The sequence below is a fragment of the Acomys russatus genome, chromosome 1 (genome assembly GCF_903995435.1).
Source record: "Acomys russatus chromosome 1, mAcoRus1.1, whole genome shotgun sequence".
In the NCBI taxonomy this organism is placed as follows: Eukaryota; Metazoa; Chordata; class Mammalia; order Rodentia; family Muridae; genus Acomys; species Acomys russatus.
Genome location: NC_067137.1, coordinates 53040047 through 53066207, shown reverse-complemented (window position 1 = coordinate 53066207; position 26161 = coordinate 53040047). Strand labels below are relative to the sequence as shown.

Sequence of the window (26161 nt, the reverse complement as noted above, 5' to 3'; positions counted from 1 at the left end):
GTCTACTTTGGGTGATATAATGTTTGTTTCGGTCTCTTAATGTGATTAGTAACATGCCACTGGAATTTAGATTGGTTTGTATTACTCATTGTTTTAGCATAATAGCATATATTAGCTCTTTGATTATAATTGGAGTTGATTTCTTGTATTAAAAGTTGATCTTTAATTAAAATAACAAACTATTTTGTTTGTCCACTAATTTGTTTTGGGCATGAATACTATCAAAGGTAAGTTTTCTTCATGGGATCCTAGAATTAAACAGAAATAGGAAGCCCAGAAAATACAGGCACGAGTACTAGAATTATGGTGCTTTGTATTTCTGGTCTCAGACTTGAGAGGAGGCTGACAGGTAAGAGGATCACCTAAGTTCAGGATTGGAGTCTGACTGGACAAGAGCTTGCCTTAAAGGGTTGGGCAGACTAAAATAGTATGAATTTACTAATATATGTACTGTATAGTATGTCTTACAAATTGAAACTATAAAATACTACACAGCGTTTATAGTTGTGGCTGTGACAGAAAGCACTTAAATTTCAACCTCTTATTTTGAGATAATGTATTAAAGGTATAAAGCGTATTATTGAAAGCTACTTGGAGCTTGATAACAGGTTGAGAAGTTATTAGTTTGTAGCACTCCTAACTAGATCTTTCTTTTCAATTGTGTTCTAAATAGTGCGAAGACAAGACAGGCAGCTCTTGAAGGTGTTAAAAATGCACTGTCTTCAAAAGTGCTGTATGAGTTTGTTCTTGAAAGAAGAATGACTTTAACTGATAGCATTGAACGCTGTCTGAAAAAAGGTAATGAATGTTACTGTTCCTGACAGACCTGTGCAGATTGAATAAGGAATTGGCTCTCTCCTTGAGTAACTTCTGCTAATAAACAAATCTTAAGTAGGATAGATTGTAATTCTTTGTTACCTCAGAAGATGTAATGCCATTCTCAGATCGCATAAGGAAGGGATGAAAACATCAGATTTCAGAAGACATCTTTTTTTCCTAAACATAGAAAAACACTGTAAGAACACAGCTCATTTTCCCCTTGCCCCTAAAACAAAAGTTGTGTACTAAAATAGTATCATTTTTAGGACATTCCTGGCATATTTGAGTTCTATAACTATAGTAGAAATTCAGGATTTTTTGTAAAATATGATATTTCTAAGAATAAAGAGATAAGATTACAAAGACAATAAGTATTTGCTTTACAAGGGGACCTGAGTCCATCCTCAGATTCCTCATTAGCCAAAGCAAGCTCCGAGGCAGTGTGAGACCTTGTCTTTAAAAAAAACAAGGTAGAGGCCTGGGGAGATGGCTCTGTAGGTAAAGTGGTTGCTAAGCAGGTCTGTTGTTCCTGGCTTCAAGCATTGCTATGATGAAAGACAAGTTAGACATTTATGTGAGCAGCTCAGTAATAGAAATGAGAGGCCTTGCCTCAAATATGGCTTAAAGAGAGAACTCCCCAGACTGTCTTCTGACCTTCGCATGCGGGTCCTGGTGCCAGCCCCTCCCTCCCAGAATAACAGTAAGTCAGTTAAACCTAATTGGATGGCTCCTTAGGAACATGTGAAGCTGTCCTCTGGCCTTTTATTTATTTAAGAATTATTTATTTTATACTTATTTATTTATTTTAAGATTTATTTTATGAGTACACTGTCTTCATGCACACCAGAAGAGGGCACCAGCTCATATTACAGATGGTTGTGAGCCACCATGTGGTTGCTGGGAATTGAACTCAGGACCTGGAAGAGCAGGCAGTGCTCTTAACTGCTGAGCCATCTCTCCAGCACCCCCCCCCCCCCCAATCCTGTGGTCTTTACTCATGATTGTATGTACACACACAAAAGGGTGACATTAACGATTACATCTAATGTTACTTGTCGTTGCAGTTTACTGCAGAAACTGCTAAAATTAAGATTTGTATCTATAGTTTTCTTATTTTGCCAAATAAGTATATTATAAAAATTATGTTCTGTCATCACTCTATTAACACAGTTACTCTAACATTAAAGATATAGGAAGCACGTGTTTATTTAAATTGAATGTCCTTATTCTTGTTTTGCTGCAGGGTGAAAGCTTGCTTACGAATGTAGCTCTTTATTCACTCTCCCATGGAACAAGGACAGGGGTAGGAAAGGTCTGGTGGCTCTAATCTTGAGTAACTCTGCTATAGTACACACAGAGCCAATTGTGTTGGTGGTAGCAGTGTTTCTTTTCAAAGTGTATGAATTACATTGACACTGCAATAGTGGGAGCTAGATGGAGTTGCTTTAAAAATTCCATTTCAATGTACATTTTTTTATATTTTCTTAGGTAATAATTTAAATTCAGGCCAGCTGTGGTGGTGTACACCTCTAATTATAGCAGAGACAGAGACAGGAGGATCTCTGAGATTGAGGCAGGCCTGGTCTACATAGCAATCTATTAGCCAGCAGAGCTACTCATTTTTTTTTTTTTTTTTAAGTTCAGAATTTGCTCAAATCCTCTAGGGAATATGCTTCTTTGAAAAGTGATCTACAGCCAGGCATGGTGGCACATACCTTTAATCCCAACATTCTGGGAGGCAGAGGCAGAGGCAGGCGGATCTCTGAGTCTGGTCTACAAATTGAGTTCAGGATAGTCAGTATAACACTAAGAAACCCTGCCTCAGAAAACAAAAAAGGGGTGTGGTGGTGCATGCCTTTAATCCCAGCACTGGGAGCCAGAGGCAGGTGGATCACTGTGAGTTCAGAGGCTAGCCTGATCTACATAGGGAGTCCAGGACAGCTAAGCCTACACAGAGAAACCCTGTCTTCTAAAACCAAAACCAAACCAAAACAAACGACAAATAAAAGAAAAGTGATCTATATTTATCTTACGTAGAAAGAATCTTTTACTTTGATCCCTTATTATGTTAAAATAATCAGATGGGGGAGTGCTCACATGTCCAAAATTAAGAAATGCTTAGATTAATCTAAGTGCCACTGTAACATTATTCGTGTGAGTGCCTTAAGGATATTAGAAGGTAGGAATTGACATGGAGTAGATGCCTTTGCTAGTCAGTACGGTACTCCATCAAGGTGGATACCAGTCTATTTACAGAGGAGGAAATCTCTGTTTGGAACATCAGGTAACTAAACTAGTTAAGTCCTGGGTCAAGACAGTTTCTAACATCAGAGCACTTTGAGTCTGAAGCACAATGTGGGCTTCATAAATATAAATGCTACCTTCTAGTTGGAATTTCTGGAAACTTACTCTTGATACAAATCTACTGAACATAAAATCTGCCGTGTTTTCCTTCTCTGCTGCTTTTCCAGGAAAGAGTGATGAGCAGCGTGCAGCTGCAGCATTAGCATCGGTTCTTTGTATTCAGTTGGGCCCTGGATTTGAAAGTGAAGAGATTTTAAAGACTCTTGGACCAATCCTAAAAAAAATAATTTGTGATGCAACAGCTAGTATCCAGGCTAGGCAAACTGTAAGTACGAGACTTAAAACTCACAGATCTATCCAGACAGGATATCCCGCTATAGGTAATAGGGTTTTACTAATATCTTCCTCTGGTTTGTCTTAAAACAGTGAACAGTTTATGACAAGTTTTCTTTCATGCTCTAGGGTGTTACATTTGAATAATTTCTTTACCTTTTGGATTAAAGACATAAACAGATGATACTGGGTTGCTAGGATAATAATCTTGGAGTAAATTTGGCTGGAGCTTAAAAATAGTTTACACTGGTTTTTGTTGGGTTAAGTCCTTATGAAAAGCTGCATTTGGGTAAATGTAGGACTCTGAAATCTGTCTCACGAGGTACTTTAATCTGTCTTGGGGATTGAACATGCTTTTGGTTTTCTAATAGTAAAGTACTTAAAGGAATTTGATAATTACTTGAACTTCACTAGATTTTTGCTTTGTGCTTCATGAAAGCTGCTCTGTGCACACTGTCCCTCTGGTCCCATGAGGAAGGCCCAAGAGGAACAGTCATGCTCCTAAAGTTGTCTTGCAAGTTTGATAGCAGAGCTTGGATTAAAGCCCCCTAGTCTCAACTTTACTATCTTTATTCCCCATTCTCCTTACACTATGTGTGGAAATAAATGCAGGTAAGTAGTTGAGAAATTTTCCCATTGGATTTTAAAAGATGTAAAATAAGTCATTAATGTTTGTTTTCCTCACTTTGTAGTGTGCAACTTGCTTTGGTGTTTGCTGTTTTATTGCCACAGATGACATCACTGTAAGTAGAATCATCTTTAATTTCAGCCAATGCTTTTATTTTTAACTGGATATAGTTGTCCTAGACTTACTTCATATTCTTTTTATTAGGAATTGTATTCAACTCTGGAATGCTTGGAAAATATCTTCACCAAGTCCTATCTTAAAGAGAAGGACACTAATGTTATTTGCAGCACCCCTAATACAATGCTTCACATCAGCTCTCTTCTTGCATGGACTTTATTACTGACCATATGCCCAATCAGTGAAGTGAAGAAAAAGCTGGAGCTGTATGTGTTTTTATTCTCTTTATATATTTATAGTTATTATTTTACATGTATGAGTTCCTGTATGTATGTCTGTGTACCACCTGGGTCTTCTGGAAGAGTGGCCAGGGCTGTTAATTCTCTAAAACCCTAGCTTGAATTTAAAAAAGATTTCTGTAATTTTAATGTGTGTGTGTATGTGTGTGTGCGTGCATGCATGTGTGTATCACGTGAGTGCTAGTGCCCACAGAGGCCAGCAGAGGCTGTCAGATTCTCTGGAATGGACTTGTAAACAATTGTGAGTTGTCTGATGTGTGTGCTGGCACCCAAATTTGAGTCCTCTGCAAGAAGAGCAGCAAGTGCTCTTAAAAGACTGAGCCAAATTTTCAACTACCTTTTACTTTCATTTTTTTATTAAAAACAAAAAACAAAAAACCTTCTAATTGCCTGGTGTGGTGGCTCACTCCTGTAATCCCAGCACTCAGGAAGGCAGAGGCAGGTGGGTGGATCTCAGTGAGTTTGAGGCCAGTCTGGTCTACAAAGTGAGTTCAGGACAGCCAAGGCTACACAGAAATCCTGTCTTGATTAAAAACCCCACCAAAAAACAAAAACAAAGAACAAAAACCAAAAACCAACCCATTTAATTGACATACCTGGTTGTACTCACAAAGTGATGACTATTTTCTAGGCATTTCCATAAACTGCCAAGCCTCCTTTCTTGTGATGATGTAAACATGAGAATTGCTGCTGGCGAATCTTTGGCACTTCTGTTTGAATTGGCCAGAGGAATGGAGAGTGTGAGTATCTAATTGGCAGGAGGAGACACACAAGGACCATTTTTCCGTTGTCACTGTGAAAATTAGAAATTGGATAATAAATTTATGAGCTGGTCAATGGAGAACTTGAGATTGGTTTGAGAGTATGACCTGGTAAGGTTGCTAGAAACATAATTACTGTCTATAGAACTGAAATTAGGGAATGGTGTTCCACTCACAGATAACTTAACTCATCAGCAGTTCTTCAGGCATGGGATGTTTGTAATTTCAGACAAATGGGTGACATACCAGTCAGCATAGATTTGGGTGAGATAGGTTCTGTCATTGCTTAGCGTTGCTTTTGAGAGTGCGTGGACGTTGTGCTTCCCTACCCACTGTCTACATGCAGGGGTTAATTACTGTGGAGGCCCCCTCTAGATATTTAAATGTGAAATTTTGCTGGGACAGCTCATCAGCTGTCCAGCTGGCCCTGATATTTGTACTGTTTTAGGTTTTGCAATGAAAGTCCTATGTTCTAGGAAGCCTTTTATCTTGGCATTACTGAGGTACTTCTTAACCCTAGTTCATAGTTTTTATTACCACTATAAAGGTGAATTTGTTCCTAGATACTAATTCATGTAATGTGCTCACATTTCAAATTGAGAAACAGGCTGGAGGGATGGCTCAGAGGATCTGAGTTTCATTCCCATCACCTATATGTTACTATTTTAACTCCGTTCTTAGGGCACCCATGTCCTCTTCTGGTGTCTGTGGATACCAGGCACACATGGTGTAAGACATACCTGGAGGCAGACACTTATACACATAAAAGTAAAGGTAAAAAATTAAATAAAATTTAATCTGTAGGTACTTATTGTCATAACAAACTAAATAATCAGTAAGGAAACCCAAAATGTGAGAAATTAGTAACTAAATAGGAGATATTATTTTTAACTTTGGACTACTTAATTGGTGCTTTGTAAAATGTTTAGTTTTGAGATTACAATATAATGACACATTTTTCTCTTCCCTTTCCTCCAGTCCAATCCCGGAATATACCCCTTCCTGCTCTGATTCAAATTCATGACCTTGAGCCAGGTGTAATGCCACAGGTCTTTAATCCCAGCACTAGGGAAGCAGAGGCAGGTGGATCTCTTGAGTTCAAGGCTTGATCTACAGAATAAGTTCTTGAACAACCAGGGTTATATGGAGAAATCTTGTTTCAAAAAATCAAATACAAATTGATGTATCATGCCTCCTATTTTTTACTGTTATTGAATGCATACATGTATATTTATATTACATATATATTCCTCTTTCGTCTATATAGTGTTTTTAGTATGTGTGTTTTCAGCGCTGACTGTTGGGCATTGGACAACCAATTGGTAGGCTCTTACTGGGGAGGCCCACCTCTCCTGCTTACAGCTTTCCTCAGTTGCCTATAGTTCTTTGTGTATGCATGAGGCCACCTGGGCTTTCTGTCCATGTTGACTTTTAGCCTAAAGAGAGGGGCTGTATTTGTAGTCACAAAAACTTTAGAACAGGTGTTTAATGGTATTGTGGGTTGCTTACCATTTTTAAGCCTTTGTGTTTTCATTTAGGTTTGAATTGCAAATGTTGAGGCTATTATTACTAAACATGTGTTAAAGGGTAGTAGCCCCCTGACCTTCATTAGGAAGGTAGCATCTAGCAATGAAAGTACACCGAGGCTGTCAGCAGCTAACGATTCTGCTTATGTGAGCAATTGGACTCAAATTTAGTAATCAGTTTCACTTACTGAGCTAGTTATGGTAATGACTTAACTAGGCACAAACTAGAAGTCCCAGGTTTTATTCCTGCATTCTTCTACTGGCTAGAAATGGCAGTTTTCTTTAAGTCCTTTTGAAATGCATCTTAAAAGTGAAGTGATAGTGCAGTTTAATTTTAAATTACATTTTATCCTAAGTCTTGTAAATGTCATGTTTTATGGTTTTTGTTCTGACTTAATAAAATATATAGGCTAGCCAGGTTAGCACATCTGAAAATGTTCAGTATGGTGTAAATACTTACCAATGGACAGCAATAAATTGAGTTACAAATAGGGCCTGGTCTTTTTTAAACTTTTGTTTTAATAAGCTCTTTTACATGTGGGTAGTTATTTAAGTTAATTAAGTCAAGGCTGTGGGTACAGCTTTGTAGTAGAGTACTAGCTTAGTGGGAACAAGGTCTTAGTACTGCAAAAAAATTAGTTAAAACAGGTTGAATTACATAAGCAGATTTAAAATAATTCTTGTAGCAAATAATAGTATTTAATTATTCAGAATCTTTTAATAACAATTGTTTTGTGGTATTATTAACCTGGATATTATGCAGTGTGTTGAATTCTGCTTAGAACCTTGGAAACCGATTCTAAGAACTGCCTTCAGTTAGATTTTGGTGAATGAGTTGGTTAGATGTTACTGACTGTTTAAAGTTGAAATTAGAAATTATTACTTCTACCTTATTGAATGCTATCTATATATTGGTGTAAGAAGCAATGGCCTCTGGAGCCATGCTGCCGGGGCACACCTCCCAGCCACCCTTGCTAGTTGATGTTGGATGGCTTCTATTTCTCTGTCCTCATACAGTTCTGTCAGATTCAGGATAAGTGGTAGAGAGCCTTTAGTAGTAAGTGTTGATTGGATTGAGATTGGCTTTTTTCCAGCAGGATTTACTAGTGGCCTTAAGAACTAGGGTAACATAAAATAGCAGAGGCCTTGTGATGTTCTGGTTCAAAACATACAGCAGGGAAGCAGGTCAGCTTATAGTATTCCCCAGTTCTCTCTGTTCATCTCCATCTGACCTGGTAGAGGAGATGCCACAATGTGGCATGAGGCAGAAGGTTAAATCGGCAACTACAAAGCTCCTTGCCTAAGGCTGAGGCTCAGGTACTCCAGAAAGGGTAGCTCAACATTCTTTTCTTGCCTTTGTGCATTGGAAACTGACTCTATTCTTTGACAAAAGTGTTAGGTGATTGAAGTAGCAAAGTCTTTGTGCTCAAGTAGAGCAGGATAAAAAAATCCATTCTAGCGGTCATGTTTAGCTGTTGTGGGAAAGTTGGCGAGGGTCAGATTTTATTTTAATGTAAGCTTTCCTGATGATCTTCTCTCCTCTATTTCATTTGGTATAAGGTAGGTTGTTGTTTCGTAATTCTAAACGATGCTGGAAAAGATGAAAAATAAGTGAAATAAAATGTTTTCTTGATCAGGACTTTTTTTATGAAGACATGGATTCTTTGACCCAGATGCTTCGGGCTCTGGCTACAGATGGAAATAAGCACCGAGCCAAAGTGGACAAGAGAAAGCAGCGATCTGTCTTCAGAGATGTGCTAAGGGCCGTGGAGGTAGGTTTTTAGAGTACCGAACAGCCAGTCACTCACTCTGAAATGAATGTTTCTGTACTTGACTCCTGAGTCATATTGTTGCTTGATTTTCACATTCACTCAAAATAATTTCCTCATTTAATCACCAGAGCAGAGTCTTAGCATGGTAGGGAAGAGTTCCTGGAGGATCAAGGCTGCAGTGGGACCTTAGGGTACGTGCAGCTTTCCAGGCATTGTGGGTGTGTTGCTGCACCTGGCTTCAGTGTTTCAATAAACCTAGCTGAAGTTTCTTGGGACTCCGGGTTGCTTCTTGTTCTCCTTTGTGTGGTCTGCTAGTGTGCTTGCTTTCCCTCCCTGTCAGTTCATTCAGTTTAGTCCTTGCCTTGTGCCATTTCTTTCTGTTTGGCAGCCCTTCTCCCAAGACCCGTTCAAACACTTGACCTTTTCTTCACATTTCCTAAGTGCTTTTGAAGTATTAAGATAGGCAAAATGGACTGGGCGTGGTGGTGCACACCTTTAATTTCAGTACTTAGGAGACAGAGGCAGACGGATTGCTGTAAGTTCAAGGCCAGCCTGGTCTACAAGGTGAGTCCAGGACAGCCAAGGCTACATAGAGGAAACCCTGTCTTCGAAAAACTCCAGAAAGAAAAAAAAAAAAAAACAGGCAAAAGGGGGTTTGGCTTTATTATTATGTATCAGTTGTATCTTAAAGTTTATACAGTTCTACTGGGCCCCATCCTCTTACACTTGGGACAGTAGCTGGTATCAAATACTGTTCTGTCATCTCGGTATTTTTTTCAAATAGAAGTTGTATTTGGGCCATGTTAGGGTGTGTCATAATTTTGGTTCTTCTGTTGTGTAGGAACGGGATTTTCCAACAGAAACTGTTAAGTTTGGTCCTGAACGCATGTATATTGATAGCTGGGTCAAAAAACACACGTATGACACCTTTAAGGAGGTTCTTGGATCAGGGATGCAGTACCACTTGCAGGTGAGTGGCATCCTTGCTTCAGTTGAACGGGGTATAATCATGGGACTAGACTGGCTTTTCAAGTTAGCTGGGTAGCTAGGCTGCATCCAGGCATTAAAAGCAGTAAAAGTCTGCTGGAACTTTCCTGGTGCTCTATGAAAGCACACAGCTTCACATAGTTCCCTGGCATATAAGGCATTAGAAAACGCTTTGGTTTTATACTGAGAAAACAGTAACTCCTTATTTACAGATAGCCATATCACGTCTGTAGTCAGATTCATTGTAGTGAAATAAACATCTAATGTAGGCGTTACCTCTTTTCTGTTTATTTTAGACAAATGAATTCCTGCGCAATGTATTTGAGCTTGGACCCCCTGTGATGCTTGATGCTGCAACACTTAAGACCATGAAGATTTCTCGTTTTGAAAGGGTGGGTTTTGTTTTTTGTTTTGTTTATGTGTGAGTGTTCTATCTGCATGTATGCCTGCATGCCAGCAGAGGGCATCAAATTTCTGTATAGATGGTTGTAGGCTACCATGCAGTTGCTGGGAATTGAACGCAGGAACCTCTGGATGAGCAGACAGTACTCTTAACTGCTGAGCCATCTCTCCAGCTCCGGGTTTTATTTTATAATAGAACTAAATATACAGCTTCTGAGTTCTCTTCAGGTCTTAAAAGTTCTTTTGTTTTGAGAACTAAGTGCATTGAAAAGTGGAACCAGAGCTCTGATTCTGCCTGGTGATAGAAACGTTTGCATGTTCCTCTTGTACTGGGGAGTAACTTAGTGGGTACCAGGCTCATTTTCCAAGAGTGTGTAACATGAAATAGTGATTGGCACCATTTCTCTTTTTAGACTTCAAAAAGTATCAAGTGTAGTTTTGGTCTTGAGGTGAGGTTTATGTAACAGAATTTTAATACGCTTTATTAAAACCCAGGATGGTTTGCACCTGTTACCTTTCTAGTTCCTTTATGATTTTTATCTACCCCCAGTATCTTTTCTTATTGATCTATGTGTGTTTTTCTTTTTCATTTCAGCATTTATATAACTCTGCAGCTTTCAAAGCTCGAACAAAAGCTCGAAGTAAATGCCGAGATAAAAGAGCAGATGTTGGAGAATTCTTCTAGATGTCTGCATTTGATGGCTGTTTTCTAATTTCTTTTGTATTATTTTTGCTACTTCTAATGTACATAAGCTTTTAGAGACAGTTTTTATCTTGGGGTCAACTTAGATGATTTTTTGGTGTAGGGGTGAGTTATATTTTAATTTAATGTATAGTGTTACAAATTAATGAGTTCTCTTTATTAAATATTCCCTGTAAAAATAACTGATAACCACAAATAAAGTGTTTGTGATGTTTGGTCATATTCTGTGTAGTGAGATGATGGTATTTTACAATAAGAAGGTTAACTTGAGCAGGGTGTAGTGGTGCACACCTTTAATCCTAGCACTTGAGATCACTGAGTTCCAGGACAGCCTGGTCTATGAAGTGAGTCCAGGATAGCCAAGGCTACACCAAGAAACCCTGTTTTGAAAACAAACAGAAAGGTTAGCTTGTTCACAGTATATTCATTAGAAATACAAATTATTCACACGTGGCAAGGTATTTCATTTGACAAGTAGATGGTTTTGGGGACTGAGTTCCTTCAGAAAAGCTACTCTGTTGTCGGTGGTCTCATCAAAAGGCATTATTCCATGCTGCACTGAAGCCTTTGTGTTCAGTCCTTGGGAACTGGTATTAATTAGCCTATACTAGAAAGGCTGCCAACCTTCGCCCCTAGAGCCAAGAGCAGGACATGCGAATTGGACCTTTGGAGTAGAGGCCTTTCCCCTTTGAAAGTACTTCTTTCTTAATAAAAGGTGGTGGCACACACCTTTAATCCCAGAACTCAGAAGGCAGAGGCAGGCGGATTGCTTTGAGTTCGAGGCCAGCCTGGTCTACAAAGCGAGTCCAGGACAGCCAAGGCTACACAGAGAAACCCTGTCTCGAAAAAACAAACAAACAAAAGCTATTTGTTTATGACTGAGACAGTTCAGAATGAGCGAGGCAGGGAGGCAGCCCTATTTAGAAACAAAAGACAAAGCTTTGAGTCCTCAACATGAAATGAAGAAATGTAGCATTATACATAACTGGGATTTAGCCAACCTCAAAAATGTTGCCTTGTTGCCCTTACAAGCCATCTTGTAAACATTTTGACAATGCATAAGGCCTAACCATTAATCTCGTGTGGTTTGGGGTGCATGGACTAGGTTTCCTTGATGCCGAGGTGGGTGGAACACTAGGGAGCACATCAGGTGTGTTTTTCCAAATTGCCAATCTGTGTTCCCAAGAAATTGGAAGGTCTGATGCTGCTATGGGGGGAGTCTGTCAGGCTTCTAGCTCAGGCATTCCAACCCTCAGAACACAGTGAAATCTAGACTATGGCTTGCCAATAGTGTTTTCCTACATTTTCAGTTTGTGTATGTATATGTTGTATGTGTCCACAAGAGTCCATACCTCTCCAATACTGAGACTAGCCAGTTTGATAATGTGGGTTCTAAGTATCAAAATCAAGACAAACATTTTACCCCTAGCCCTGTGGATATGTTTTAATGATTTAATTTTTCTTTTTTTTTTTTTTTTGAGACAGGGTTTTTCTGTAGCCTTGGCTATCCTAGACTCACTTTTTAGGCCAGGTTAGCCTTGAACTCACAGTGATCCTACTGCCTCTGCCTCCCCAGTGCTAGGATTAAAGGTGTGTGCCACCACCGCTCCCTCCACCCCCCTTTTTAAAAGATTTATTTCCTATTTATACAGTATTTCTCCCTGCACACCAGAAGAGGGCACCAGATCACATAGATGGTTGTGAGCCACCATGTGGTTGCTGGGACTTGAACTCAGAACATTTGGAAGAACAGCCAGTTTTCTTAACCTCTAAGCCATCTCTTCAGCCATTTTAATGAATTTTTATCAACAATGAAACAGTTTACTTCAAGGTTTTTAAAACCTGTTTCTTTCCTTGGCACACCTCAGTTCCTTTTCAGGTGATGATTCCGGTTTAAGTGTTTTGGCCTTACTACCTTATTGTCCCTGGATATGTGTGTGTGTGTCGGGGTGGGGATTGGGGGTGGGAGCAAGGTTGTTGGCCACTTGCCAACAGGCAGGAGGAGCAGAGAGAGACAGGGCACAGGGCTTGGCAGATCATGACAAATAGCCTGAAAACACTAATGCAAGTTAGCTTAACTTTACTCAGGGTGAACTAATTCTTTGGTGGGGGGTGGCTCCCAGGATAAGTTGGGATAACTGGGAAATTCCAAGGATGCTTGGTTTCTATTTGTCAGCATGATCCTGTCATATGAAAAGGGACACAGTACCTAATTATCCTCTAGGTGCAAAGGGGGGAGCTAGCAGGGAACCCTAACCTCTATCAAATTTGATTAGAGGTATCTATGTATAAAGACATTCTGCAAATGAGGTCAGGCAGAGAGTGGAGGCCCTGCTAGGGAAAGGGAGTCTCCGTCTAGAACCCAGCTCAGAGGCTATCCAGACCGGGAGGACTGCAAGCTCAAACAGCAGGGTCCTCCAACACTTACTTTCTTCTTTCTCTGTTTCTGCACTAATAGTTTCTTGGTTTACTGTTTTTAAGCATTGGTTAACTGGTAACGATAGGTGAATTTTGATACAACTCCTCCAAAATAAGCTGGTGTGAGAACTCTTCACCTGTCATTTTACGCACACACACTGATACTTGCTACCAATTCTTCCCTAACCAAAGACATTTGTAAAACTCAGTGCTTTGTGTATTGATCAGTTCAGATTAGTTTCTCTCCCAAGTGTACTGCTGTTTCTTGAGACATCGAAGTTATCCTTTGGATCTATTTTCAAATCGGAGTCCACACTGACCTCTTGTCTTTGTTAATAGCTGACTTGGAGTGCTGTGCTGTGCCTCCTGTAGTTTCTTAGGAATGAGTACAAAAGGCGTCAACTATTAAAAGGTCTCATCTGCAGGCTAGTTTGATTTGTGAGTTTTCGGTATAGAAGATCGAGTTCAGAATCAAACACTGGACTATTCAGATTCAGCTTTGGAAAGTTTGCTCTTCTGATCGTGAAGTCTTAAGATTTGAAACGAGTTGTTTGTTTTTTATTTGTCTTTTGTGCTTAAAATTGGTTACATGGTAGATTCCATGCTTAGTGGGCTGGACAGTCTGGAAGTAAGTTTTTCATATTCCATTTTACTGTTGGAGCTACTGAAATGGCTTTGGCCTTATTTTTCCAATTTCTTCCTTTAGAGACATTTCCTTAACATCATCAGTCATACTCTTATCTTGTCTGTGGTGCACATAAAATAACTTGCCTGGATTTAGTCCACACTTAACTCTGTTTCAGCTCTGAGCCTGTGTAATTCTACCATGAGGGGCATTTGAAAGAAAAAACAAATAATCCTTGACAATGTCCCCAGAATAGACAGTTTGTGTGACAATATTCTCTTCTGATTCAAATTTCTTTTTAAGATTTATTATTTGTACAGTAAGTATTCTGCCTGCATGTGTGCCTGCAGGCCAAGAGAGGGCACCAGATCTCACTATAGATGGTCATGAGCCACCATGTGGTTGCTGGGAATGGAACTCAGGACCTTTGGAAGAATAGACAGTGTTCTTAGCCTCTGAGCCATCTCTCCAGCCCTGATTCAAATTTTGTAACGAGGCATTTAGATATTCTAGAGAGCTGTCATGTTCTGGTTAAGTCATTGTCTAGGATTCTAACTAAAGCTGGCCACCTGACGGGTGTGATGGGTTGGGTGGAGTCAAGTTTCATCTCCGCTGCTTTACCCTCTGTCAATGGAGTTCTTAGGCTCTGTGCTTCCCGTGTCTGGAGGACTAATACCTGAGGATTATAGTTAGAAGAGGGGAAAGTGATCAAATGAAGCAGGCATTTATGCAAATGATAGGGAATTTCGGGCAAATTGGGTAGTTTGGAGCGTTTTGTTTTCTAACCTGCATGACAAAAGGTCATGAGAACAACTTCATCTTTTCTGAAGTTAAATTTAAGATGTGTGACAACACTTCTGATGAAAGTTACCAGTTACAATCTTCTTGATTAATTCTCAGGTTATGGGAGGACCAAATTAAAAAAAAAATGCAGTTCCTGTTCCCCCAAAATATAATATGATGTCCCTAAAGAAGACAGTGTAATGGAAACTGGAGCACAGGAATCTGTATAATGATCTGACAGTTGTTGAAGGGAAGCAGATAGTAAACAATTGCAAGTCTGTTCCCAGCCCAACTGAGCCGCCTGTGATCTGGCACCTGGGCATGCTCACAGTGGTTCTCTCTGTAGTGTCTTTTATGTGCACCAGAGGGCAGAAACCGCTCGGCTCCTATGGAAGGGAAACAAGGCTGGTACTCCCAAGAGGCAGATGTGCTTAAGCAGAGAAGAAATCATTTTGGAAGCAATGCTGAACTGTGCAATCATTGCACTCACTTTTTGTAGCTAATTGGATGCCCAAGAGTCCCCAGACCTGCTGCGGATCTTTAAAGTCTCCCTAAAGACAAGTGTGGAAGGCTTGCTTAGTCACCAGCCTGGTATCACTGGAGGACGGTGGTCCTTTAGTTGTGAGGCTTGGTGGAAAGCAGGTCAGCATCCCCTTCCTCTCATTGCTCCTTGGTTGCCATGAGGCAAGCCACTTCTTTCTGCTATACCTGCTACCATGTCTTCTCTTGCTATAATCCTGGACCAGTCTGAAACAGTCAGTAGGCTAGTATAAACCTTTACTCTTTATACAACTGACTCATTTTGGATACCTTGATACAGGAATGGAAATCTAACACACCAGCCACCATGCTAGTTGTGTTATCACAACTAGTCGCTCTACTCTCTGCCGCTCTCTGGTTGGTCAGGAGTGCCTGCACGCCAGCTGTCACAGTGGCAGCTCCTGCCTACTGCAGGTTATTTATACACAGGAGCATACCACAGCAGGAGTGCTAGGAATGTGCTGTCAGCGGATGCAGCCACTTCCACTGAATAAGGACTTTTACCTTCATCTTAGTAAGAACCACATCAGTTGTCAGCTGAAGCAAGACTTGGTGGTTTGTTGTTTTAAAGCAAAGTTTCAGCAATGCATATCTACAACTCGTAGGCATTATAAGGGAAGCTGATGCAGGGAATCTTGCATCGCTCGGCTAAATTAACAATAAATAATAGACCACCAAATATGTGCTGGGTTTATGGACTGCATGTGAGTCCTTTGGAGCAGCAAGAGGATCAAGAACAAACTACAGAATTGGTAGAGAGTTTTGCTGTGGTTGCTCCTGAGTAGTTGCCTTTTCCAGGTAGCTGAGCAGTCCAAGCTCACTGTTTTGTAAGTAATTTGCATGCTATTCCTACTGAGACTGAATGCTGCTGCTGGAGTCCCTGGGGTTTTCACTGCATGTGCTCCGCGCCTTTTGACTTCTCACAGAAAAGGTGCAGACTTGGTTTTGAAAATGACTTCCCGACTCTGAAGAGAGAACTCTGTAGTGCTATTAACAAATGACCGTGACTCACTCAAGGAAGCACGCTAGTGAGCTTTGAATTCAGCCTGAATTGTAAACAGTTCTGTGTCTGTAGCATGCCATGTGGTGTGAGCTATTTTTCTGCTTTGAGACCAGTGCCTGTGGGGGGGGGGGGGCAATGATTTTTTTTCTAGTGGTAGAAAATCAAGCAATTATTAATGACAAAGGGCTCTGCTGTTAGCAGTGATCAAGAGCTCAGGAAAATGAAATTACTTACGTGTCCTAGCTCTAGGTTTAGATAGGATTCCATGAACAGGATGTTGCCTTGGCCACTGGTGAGTCAGCAGGTCTGCACAGCAGAGTCGGGCAGGAGGACCAAGTTAGGGCAACACAGAATAGCTAGTGACACTCCGCACCAGCCTTGGTGGTTGTTCCCGGATGCCCTCCTGTCAGCTGGCATCAACAGCTGGGTTCTGGTTCTCAAGACATGTGACCTTGGATCCATTTACCAGCAGAGCCACTGGCAAGCCACCTGCAGGCTCTCGGAGGCCATGAGTCACACTGTCTGTTTTCTCTACTAGTTTGTTTTTCTTTTCAACATGCTGCAATGCTGAAAAGGTATACTGAAAACCATCTATGGGCATTGTGAGCTCACTGAGGTTCTTTTTCAGAGGACTCCATTATTTGCCTGGTTTATCTTCTATATAAGGAAAAAAAACTAACAAATTTTATGATAGATTTTATTTTAAATTATGTGGGGGATGGGTATGGTCATGTCACAACACTTGTGGAGGTCAGAGGACAAGTCGCAGGAGTCAGTTCTCATTGAACGAAGTAAAGAAGATTGAGTTCAGGCTGCCAGGCTTAGTGCCATATTTCCATCTCTTCGATTTCTTGGCATCACTTTCTTAGTCTGTGGCAAGGCTGGCAAAGCTCTATGCCTGGACCACTACTTTGAAGACAGGACTTGTTAGCAATGACTTTTCTAGCTAGTCCTTTACTTTGTACATAGTTTCTTTCCTTCTCTCTTCTCTTTTTAAGTAACAGCAGTGACATTCCTGAGGGCGAAACGGAAGCTCAAGGCTATTAAGTCAGATTCAGAAGTCAACTGTGTCTCAATTACCATGCCCAAAATAGAAGCTGTGTTTGCAGCAATGACCTTGCCACGTGATGCTTACAACTCCCCCCCTCCCCCCAAGTGTTTGGGATAATAACATAAGAGACAATGAAACAGAAAGCACTTCTAGAAAAGTGGTTAGAGCCTAGGCATCCAACACTGTGAGGACAGAGCTTATCTTCTGAGGGCGGAGGTTTGCTCTCTAAAGTGCTTTCAGTCACTGTACTGCTGTTTTTGCTTTTAATTGTGTTGCCTCAAGTCATTCTCTTAAGACTTCATCAAGCACTATATTTGAAATTCAATATTTTCAATATTTAAAGTGCTTTGTAATGTTTCAAAACACACAGGGAATTGTACTTTCTTCCTAATTAAAAAGAAATCCTGGAAACACAGGCTTTGAATTTATGAAAAACAAACAAACAAACAAAAACATCATCAGCACCATCACCACCAAAGTGCAATGCATGGCTTTCTGACCTTAGAGTGTTTCTTAGTTAGGGATTTATAAATATGTTTTGCACATGGACCATTAAATTGTTAAGTGCCACTGGGAAATCACTGGGTTTTGGCTGTTTTAAAGACTTATTTTTACTTTCACTTATATGCCTGTGTGCACATGCATGTGTAAGCCACGTGTACATAGAAGCGCTCACAGAGGCCTGAGTAGGAGGTCGGATCTCCTGGGGCTGGAGCTGAAGGTGGTTGTGAACTGCCTGATGTGCTAGGTACCAAACTCAAGCGCTCTTAACTGATGAGCCATTTCTCCAGCCTGAGCCTTTCGATTTTGTTGGTTTTTGTTTCGTTTTGTTTGTTTTTTTTGTTTGTTTGTTTTTTGAGACAGGATTTCTCTGTGTAGCTTTGGCTGTCCTGGACTTGCTTTGTAGACCAGGTTGGCCTCAAACTCAGGGATCCTCCTGCCTCTGCTACCGTGAGTGCTGGGATTAAAGGTGTGTACCACCATAGCCTGCATTCATAATAATCTTATAGATGTTGAGATAATATTTATACCTTTAAAATTTTGTTTGTTTGTTTGTTTTTTGGTTTTTGAAACCAGGATTTCTCTGTGTAGCCTTGACTGTCCTGGACTTACTTTGTAGACCAGGCTGGCCTCAAACTCACAGAGATCCACCTGTCTCTGCCTCCCGAGTGCTGGGATTAAAGGCGTGCGCCACCACCACCCAGCTTTAGAAAAAGTCAAATAAAATCCAAAAGATTATGAAATTAGTGGCAATAGAATAGTTCATTGTTTTTGTTTTCTGCTGTGGTTTTTCCTTTGACAAGCGTGCGTGGGTTTAGAGAAGGAGACAGACAGACTCCAATCCCAAAGCCACCTTTGATTTTTTATTGAATTGGGACCACAAAAGACCACTGCCACTTACATCTGTACAGGGCATCGATACCACTTGGTTAATTTATTCTTTTCTTGGGACGTTTTCTCTTGATTATCCATCCTTTTGCTTCAGATGTTTCATTTGTCCAGTAGGCTTTTGATTCCTTAGCTGGATGCTGTTATTCTCCTGGAAAGATAAAAACAAAACCCTGCCCCAACCCTAACTCCAGGGGCTTCCTAGGTGAAATTTTTTTTTCAACAGAAAAAGTATTATTTTTCAATTGAATTCTTAAAAATTCTTTTGAAAATTTGAAACTAAATATACCTTAGTATGTATGGATAAATATACTTATATTCTTTCTATGTTTGGTTTTGATTTTGCCAATAAAGACTCGGGAGCCAGATGCTGGGGGTGAAAGCCTGCTAGCTCAGAGAGGCAAAAAAAGCACCCAGCTGACCTTCCTTCTCAGCTGACATCCCAAAAGACAAAGCAAAGCTTCTTCACGCTGTCTCAAAACCTCTCAAAACTCAATGTTCCTCCCTTCTACTTCTGTGTGTCTCCTTATCTGTTGTCCTGACTTCCTTTTACTTTCTCTGATTTTTTTTCTTATGTTCACTTGTTGTTGACTAGTTGCTTGTTCTACCTCTTGACCTTTAGTTAATCCTGTTTAAAATATTCAAGCAGAAAGCTCTTGTATTAAATGTGTGTGCTAGGGCTGGGCTACACCACAACTAGAAGCAGGTTTTTCCAGTAAACAACACAATCTCGGGGTTCACAGTATGATTAAATATCTTGCAACAAGAAGGTCTCATACTTACCTATTGGCTTGTCTGTCTGTCTGTCTTTATGGTCATTTGTTGATAAGCTTATTTTGTCTTTATAAATCAGTAGTGTTTTTGTTCAAATGATTGGAGGCATATTAAACTAGGAACCATGTAATAAGAGAGAAACAAGACGCAGTTGTGAAACAAAAAACATACTCATGGAAAGTAAGAAGTGGGAAAGTGGCAGGGCATGGAGGTGCCTTTAGTCCCAGTACTCAGGAGGCAGAGGCAGAGGCAGGCAGATCACCGTGAATTCGTAGCCAGCCTGGTCTACAAAGTGAGTCCAGGACAGCCAGGCCTACACAGAGAAACCCTGTCTACAAAAACAAAAACAAAAACAAAAACAAAAAAAGTGGGAAAGCTGAGGAGGGGAAAAAATGGATGCATGTTAAGTGCACATTTGACTCTGGCAACCAGAGACAAAGGAACACCCACTGCATTTTCTAACCAGGGAAATGCTTTCTCCTAGACACAGCCTTTTTTAGCGCTGAGCCCAGCATTTGTGGGTGGCAGCTTCCATGGCTGTCCTGCTGCTCTCTGGTTTGTGCTCCTCAGCCGAGTCGATTCTTCCTAATGTTGCCATTTTCTTCCAGGGACAATGACTCATTCCTCCCAGGATGCTGGATCTCATGGCATCCACGAAGAAGGAAAGCTCTATGTTGTGGATTCCATAAATGACTTAAACAAACTCAGTCTCTGTCCGACAGAATCACAACATCTATTCTGTATGTATGATCCTGGAAGCGTGGCTTTGGGACTTCCTAAAAACATCAAGGGTGTGGTGGATGTGTTTGAGGTCGGGGCAGGGTGGGCATCAGCAATCATTGGGCACTGGAAATGTTTTTTTTTTTTTTTTAAGATTATTTATTTATTATTATGTATGCATGTGCTCCTGCAGGCCAAAAGAGGGCATCAGATCACATTACAGATGGTTATGAGTCACCATGTGGGTTCTGGGAATTGAACTCAGGATCTCTGGAAGAGCAGACAGTGTTCTTAACCTGTGAGCCATCTCTCCGCCCCTGGAAATGTTGTTTATCATTAAGAAGTTTTTTGTTTTATGCTCCCAATCCTTCAAAGGATTACTCCCTTTCTTGGCAAGATCTGAACTCATCAAAGTTCCTGAGAGAAGTTAGGCATAGTGGCCCATGTTTGTATTTCCAACACTTGGAAGGGTGAAGCAGGAGAATCACAAATTTAAGGTCAGCCTGGGCCATAATGGGTACCCTGGCCTATAATGGGTAGCCTGGCTGTATAGTAAGAGCCTGGCTCATATCCTGTTTTTCTCTTTAAAACTGCTGGGGAAGAATAATATGGTGGTTTTGTTACTGAGCAGGACAGAGGCTACAGTGCAGGTCCCCTGGGGCTTGCTCAGTCCCTCTTGATGACTACAGTTATATCATTATAATCTCTGCTTCCTAGGGTTCTTGTTTTTAATCAGAGATTGCTGAGAAAAATGCTTAACACATTTATCAACTTATTTTTTTAAAAAATCATTAAAATACTATTGTGCAAAAAGTCAACTTCATTCTCTACTTTCAAATTACGAATTGTCCAATTAAAATGTTAGAGAGGACATGAGAGCAAAACAAAACAAAACAAACAATCTGAATACAAAGTCTATCTTGCTCTCAGGGTTAGAATCCAGGCCTCCTTTCAGATCCCTGGTGCCCATCATTTCTAGCTTAACTGATGACTGTCAAACACAGGTGTGAATGGCCCACTTGCCATTTGCTTCCCGCACACTCTCAACTTGTCGTGCAGTTTTATAACCACCATCCCCAATCTCGACTTTGCTGAGTTCTTCTTTTTGTCTTTGTTTTTAATGGGTTCAGGTTCCTGCCCGTTTTTAGTGCAGTCAAATGGTAGGTGTTGGTGTCTGCTGTGTGGTGGCTCCGATGAGGAAGCAGAAGCAGGTGACAGGACGGAATATGGCATGTTCTTGACTAGAAAAATCAAGCAGCACAAGGTGTAGGGCCAGTTCAGAGGGGAGGAGAATATAAAATGGAACGGAGCAGTCTACCTACCCAGAGCTTCACAGCTCTTATTCAAGTGTATCTGAGCGTTATTAGGCACCTAAGAGTTACAAAGTAGCTAAGGAGAGGCCATTCCCAGCACAAAGCATTGCTAAGACAGAGCTGTCTTGGAAATAGCTTTCAGAAATCAAAGTACCCCAGGGGTTCTTTTGTCTAAATGGACATAGACCTAAGTGATTATTCTGATGATAAAAGGAATTGTCTGGGATACACCACACAGCTTTTGGTGGTCCACACAGAGAAGGCATCCCATACCTAGCTCTGTTTAGATCACTTAGGAGATGGCAAGTAGAGCCCCCATCAATTTTCCATTCCAAAGAATAATTTATGCCCCTCAACTCCATAGTTGATGGTCTTTAAACAACCTTCTGAACAGGTTCAAGGACATAGCTCAAGCCTATTTATTCTTGGAATTCTAACAGAGAAGGTAAACTGTTCCAAAATTGCTCACCCAGAGGCACCCCTAATGTAGAAGCCACTTTCCAGGGCTATCCAGGGAAAATGAGTATGTCCATCAATTCTCTGCGAGGTGAGGAGATGCTGTCACTTTGTCTCCTCTTGTCTCCTATTAGCTTTAGAGGAGAAAATCCCAAATGCTGGCACAACCCCAGGGAACGGAAGCCGGGGCCTGTTCTTTGTGGGGCTGCTTCTGGTGTTGACAGTCAGCCTGGCTCTGGTCTTCTTTGCCATCTTTCTAATAAGTAAGTACGTCCTGCAGGTTTGTCTTTACATGCATGTGCGGCCTTCAGAGCTGACATCATAGCTGTTGCTTCTGGAGTGAGCTAGCATTTTCTAGTTATCAGAATTCCCAGGAGAAGCCAGGGCGAGAGCCAGTGTCTTAAAGGCACCTTGTTGCTCCTGGACAAGGTTCTTGGGCACAAGTCCACAGCATGCTCCCACAGTGCTAGATTACATTTTTTTCTATATGTTTATGTTTCTGGCATCTGACAGGATCTTACTACATAGCCCAGGCCAGGCTGGTCTTGACTTTGAGATTCTCCCAAGTTCTGAGATTATAAGCACGCTCCAGCATGCCTGCCTTGCCGTTAGCAATTTTAAATAAGAAACACAGCTTCACGTCTTTGCAATGCTTCTTATTTAAGTTATTTAGGAGCAGAGGAGGTGGAGGTGTTGAAGATAAGATGACTCCTTTGAGCGTCTGAGGCTGGGCTTGGGAAGGGGTATTGTGTGACAGTTCTTGTAGAGACATGAAAAAAATACGCCCACTCACCCCACCCAGATAGACCAAAAGAAATGACTGTGCTCAAGTCCAGCCTGGTGAACCAATGAGTTTTTTGGGATTATTTATACTACCATGCGTTAAAGATGTATTAGTTACTTTTCTGTTACCGTGAAAACAGAGGCAACCTAAAGAAAAGGGAGTTCATTTGGCTTACGGCTTCAGAGGGGTAACAGTCCACGACACTGGAGAGGCATGGCAGCAAGCAACAGACATGGATGGTGGCTGTAATAGGAATGCGAGAGATCACATCTTTCACCACAAACTGCAGATGTGACAAAGATATAAACTCTCACCACCCACCTGTAATGGTGCACTACTGCCTCTAATAAGGCTCCACCATGCAAACCTCTCCACACCATACCACTAACAGACCAGATGGTCAAAACTGTGAGCCAAGCAGGAGTACCACAAAGGCAGTTTTTCTTCACCAGAAAGTCCATGGTGGCTCCTTGACAAAGCTGCATCCTCCCAACTTCTTATATAACTTGGAGTAAATTCCACCAGACAGTCCTTTCCCCAGTGTTTGTTCACTGATACCCTGCTCCTGCCCCCCCCCCCCCTTTCAGGGAGGAGCCTTCAGTCTGCTCAGTTTCCTGAGCCTTGAATGTCGTGAGCTTTCCTCTTCCATCCAGAAAGGAATGTTTCAATTTGGAGCAAACAGCTGCATAATATCTACCCCCTCCTCCAGCCACCCCCTTCTTCTTCCTCCTCCTTCTCCAGCTGTTGCTGTTTCTGCCCCTCTTTTAAAATCTTGTGTGTGTGTGTGTGTGTGTGTGTGTGTGCGCGCGCGCGCGCGCGCGCGCGCGACCATGGAGGGTAGAAGAAAGCAACTGGATCCTCTGAAATGGGAGTTAGGGGCGGCACAACGTGAGTGTTGGGAACGGAACTCTGGTCCTCTGCAAGAACAGTAATTGCTCTTAACCACTGGGCACCTTTCCAGCCCCCAAGGTCTTCTTCTTTTTGGGGGTGGGGTGGGACGGGTTGAGACGAAGTTTCTCTGTGTAACCATGGCTGTCCTGGAACTCTCTCTGTAGACCAGGCTGGCCTCAAACTCACAGCTATCTACTTGCCTCTGCCTCCTGAGGAGTACTGGATTTAAAGGTGTGTGCCACCACCACCCAACATTTTTTAAAAATTCTTACATTTCTTTCTTTCTTTCTTTTTTAAAAATATCTCCTCTTCTGTGATGTTCTATGTGCATTGGAGCGAGATAACAGCCTTTTTTTCACATCTCCCCAGGTGAAGCCTCAGAACAAGGAATGATGTTTAATTGACCCCCTCCCCTTTCCACCTAGAAACAGTCAGGTGAATTATCTTTGCAATAAATGCAAACTTGTAGCAAGCTATTGATGTGGGAGGGTCAGCCATTGAACCCACAGGGCCAAAAGAGAAAATGTTAGCCCAAAATGAATGATTTGCCTGGTAACCTGCCGTGCCTAAATGCAGGTTCAGACCAGTTAAACGAACAAGATATTTTAGATATGTCTACAGACAATTGAGCAATCCAAAGGAATCCTCTCTTCTATAGAATAAGTGGAAGGATAAATAACAATTAGAAGTGTCATATGTGGGGTGTGTAGTCCTAGGTACCATGCACTGAATACTTGGTGGCTGATGGAAGGTCAAAAACCTTCCAATAGCTATGTAATAGAGGCTCTAAAAAAATATTTTTTATGTAATACTGAGGAGTGAACCTAGGGCTTTGTGCATATTAGGCGACTTTTCTACCACAAAAGTGGATTGCTAGCACTCCTTTTACTTTTTATTTTAAGACATGCACTAACCAGATTGCCTTAAACTCATTGAGTCGCAGCCGGGCATGGTGGCACATGCCTATAATCCCAGCACTTGGGAGGCAGACACAGGTGGATTACTGTGAGTTTGAGGCCACCCTGGTCTACACAGCGAGTCCAGGACAGCCAAGACTAAATGGAGAAACCCTGTCTTGAAAAACCAAAACAACAACAACTACAACAACAACAACAAAAGAAACCAAAAAACCAAAAAACCAAAAAAAAAAAATGAAAACAAAAACAACATAAAAAATCCCAAACCAAACCAAACCAAAAAAGCAACAACAAAAAAAACAAACCTAAAACTCACTGAGTCTTGCAGTTAGGCTGAGGAATTTGCAATCCTCCTCCCTCAACCTTCTGAGTAGTTGGAATTAATAGGACTACATTACCAAGCCTGGCTATGTTCTATCATTATCTCAAATTTACTGTTGATGAAAAGGAAGCCTCATACACTCAGGGTGATGCAACTAATAAGTACAATTCAGGACGCAGAGACACTGATACCGACGTGAGTGTCACTGCCTCTATTTTTATGGTGTTTTTTGGGGGGCTGGGGAAGCGTTCGAGACAAGGTTTCTCTGTGTAGCACTTTCTGTCCTTGACTCACTTTGTAGACCACGCTGGCCTTGAACTCACAGAGATCTGCTGGCTACTGCCTCCAGAGTGCTGGGATTAAAGTCGTGCACCACCACCTCCTGCTGGTATCTATTTTTAAGAAGACTTATTTTCCTCTTTTATTTTATGTGTCTGAATGTCTTGCATGCACAGGTGTTTTATATTGAGGACAGGATCATATTGAGTGAGAAAAGGAAAAATGAGGGGAGGAAATAAGAGTCTTTACGCTAAATGGGATGGCACACACTTGAAATCTCAAAGCTTGGCAGACAGAGACAGAGGAACATGAGTTTAAGGTCAACCTGAGACGCATGATGAGACCCTGTACCCCCCTTTCCCCCCAAAAGGCACCCTGGGCCAGTACATATTAATCGTGTGTGTGTGTGTGTGTGTGTGTGTGTGTGTGTGTGTGTGTGTGTGTGTGTTGGAGCCCAGAGAATGTCATTTTCCAGATAAAGAGGGAAAGCCATGTGACAATCACTCCTGAGGAACTAATCAGACACACTACCAGCCCATGACACATCATTCTCAGCAGAATCTTATGGCATGGCCAGGGGTGGTGTAGCCTGGCACTAGGAGGTCGTAGTAGCACAGTTTACTAGCTAGGCAACCCTTCAGTTTCCCTCTGGGCTTCTGGCATGATGGAGATTTGCCAAGGATGCTTCTCAGTACCTTAGTTGTGTATCCTCACAGGGCTGGCTCCCTCTGCTGGTTCCCTTGTAACAGCCTGCTTTCCATTTTTAAGTTCAAACAGGAAACAAGATGGACGACATGTCAAGAAGATTGACAGCTGAGGGAAAAGACATAGATGATCTTAAGAAAATCAACAACATGATCGTAAAGCGACTCAACCAACTGGACTCTGGACAGAACTGAAAGAATTTTTCCCCCCAGGAGTGGTCACGGATCCCTGAAGCATCTCGCTTGCCTGAAGTTCACTAGGTTAAGGACTGAGAAAGCGAGGCTCTTCAGGCCGCAGGTGCGATTTCTTATACACGCTGGTTCAAGGGTGGGAATAGCTCCAAGACAAAGAGTTTAGAGATGGCAGCTGAGGAAGGGGGTGACCTTGATTCAGCCTCGTTAACTGCAAACTGGGGGCGTCAGCTTTGGTGGGGTTCGGGTGGTGGGTGGCTAGCATGGAGAGGAATCAACAGCGTGAGAACTTAACTCTTTACGTGCAACTACGTTTAGAGAATGAGCTTGATTTTAGAAGACCTTCAAT

General features: G+C 41.5%; 2 protein-coding genes across 3 annotated transcripts in view; both read left to right on the top strand.

The window, feature by feature from the left end:
- Positions 1 to 10909, top strand: part of Ifrd1 (interferon related developmental regulator 1) — a 47161-nt gene extending 36252 nt beyond the window's left edge. Inside the window, exons 4-12 of one of the 2 annotated variants that reach the window (XM_051145089.1) lie at positions 674 to 798; positions 3291 to 3448; positions 4149 to 4199; positions 4289 to 4467; positions 5132 to 5240; positions 8425 to 8559; positions 9401 to 9529; positions 9843 to 9938; positions 10544 to 10909. In XM_051145089.1, coding sequence (XP_051001046.1) covers positions 674 to 798; positions 3291 to 3448; positions 4149 to 4199; positions 4289 to 4467; positions 5132 to 5240; positions 8425 to 8559; positions 9401 to 9529; positions 9843 to 9938; positions 10544 to 10633 — 1072 coding nt within the window. In that variant the 3' untranslated portion in view covers positions 10634 to 10909. The remainder of the gene's footprint in view (positions 1 to 673; positions 799 to 3290; positions 3449 to 4148; positions 4200 to 4288; positions 4468 to 5131; positions 5241 to 8424; positions 8560 to 9400; positions 9530 to 9842; positions 9939 to 10543) is intronic. The other variant, XM_051145090.1, reaches the window with a different exon arrangement.
- A 4465-nt stretch (positions 10910 to 15374) lies between these two features.
- Lsmem1 (leucine rich single-pass membrane protein 1) lies at positions 15375 to 25839 on the top strand. Its single transcript, XM_051145088.1, has 4 exons — positions 15375 to 15844; positions 19843 to 19974; positions 21858 to 21986; positions 25685 to 25839. Exons 2-4 carry the CDS (start codon positions 19848 to 19850, stop codon positions 25813 to 25815), a joined length of 387 nt encoding a protein of 128 aa, XP_051001045.1. The 5' UTR covers positions 15375 to 15844; positions 19843 to 19847; the 3' UTR covers positions 25816 to 25839.
- The last annotated feature ends 322 nt before the right edge of the window (positions 25840 to 26161 follow it).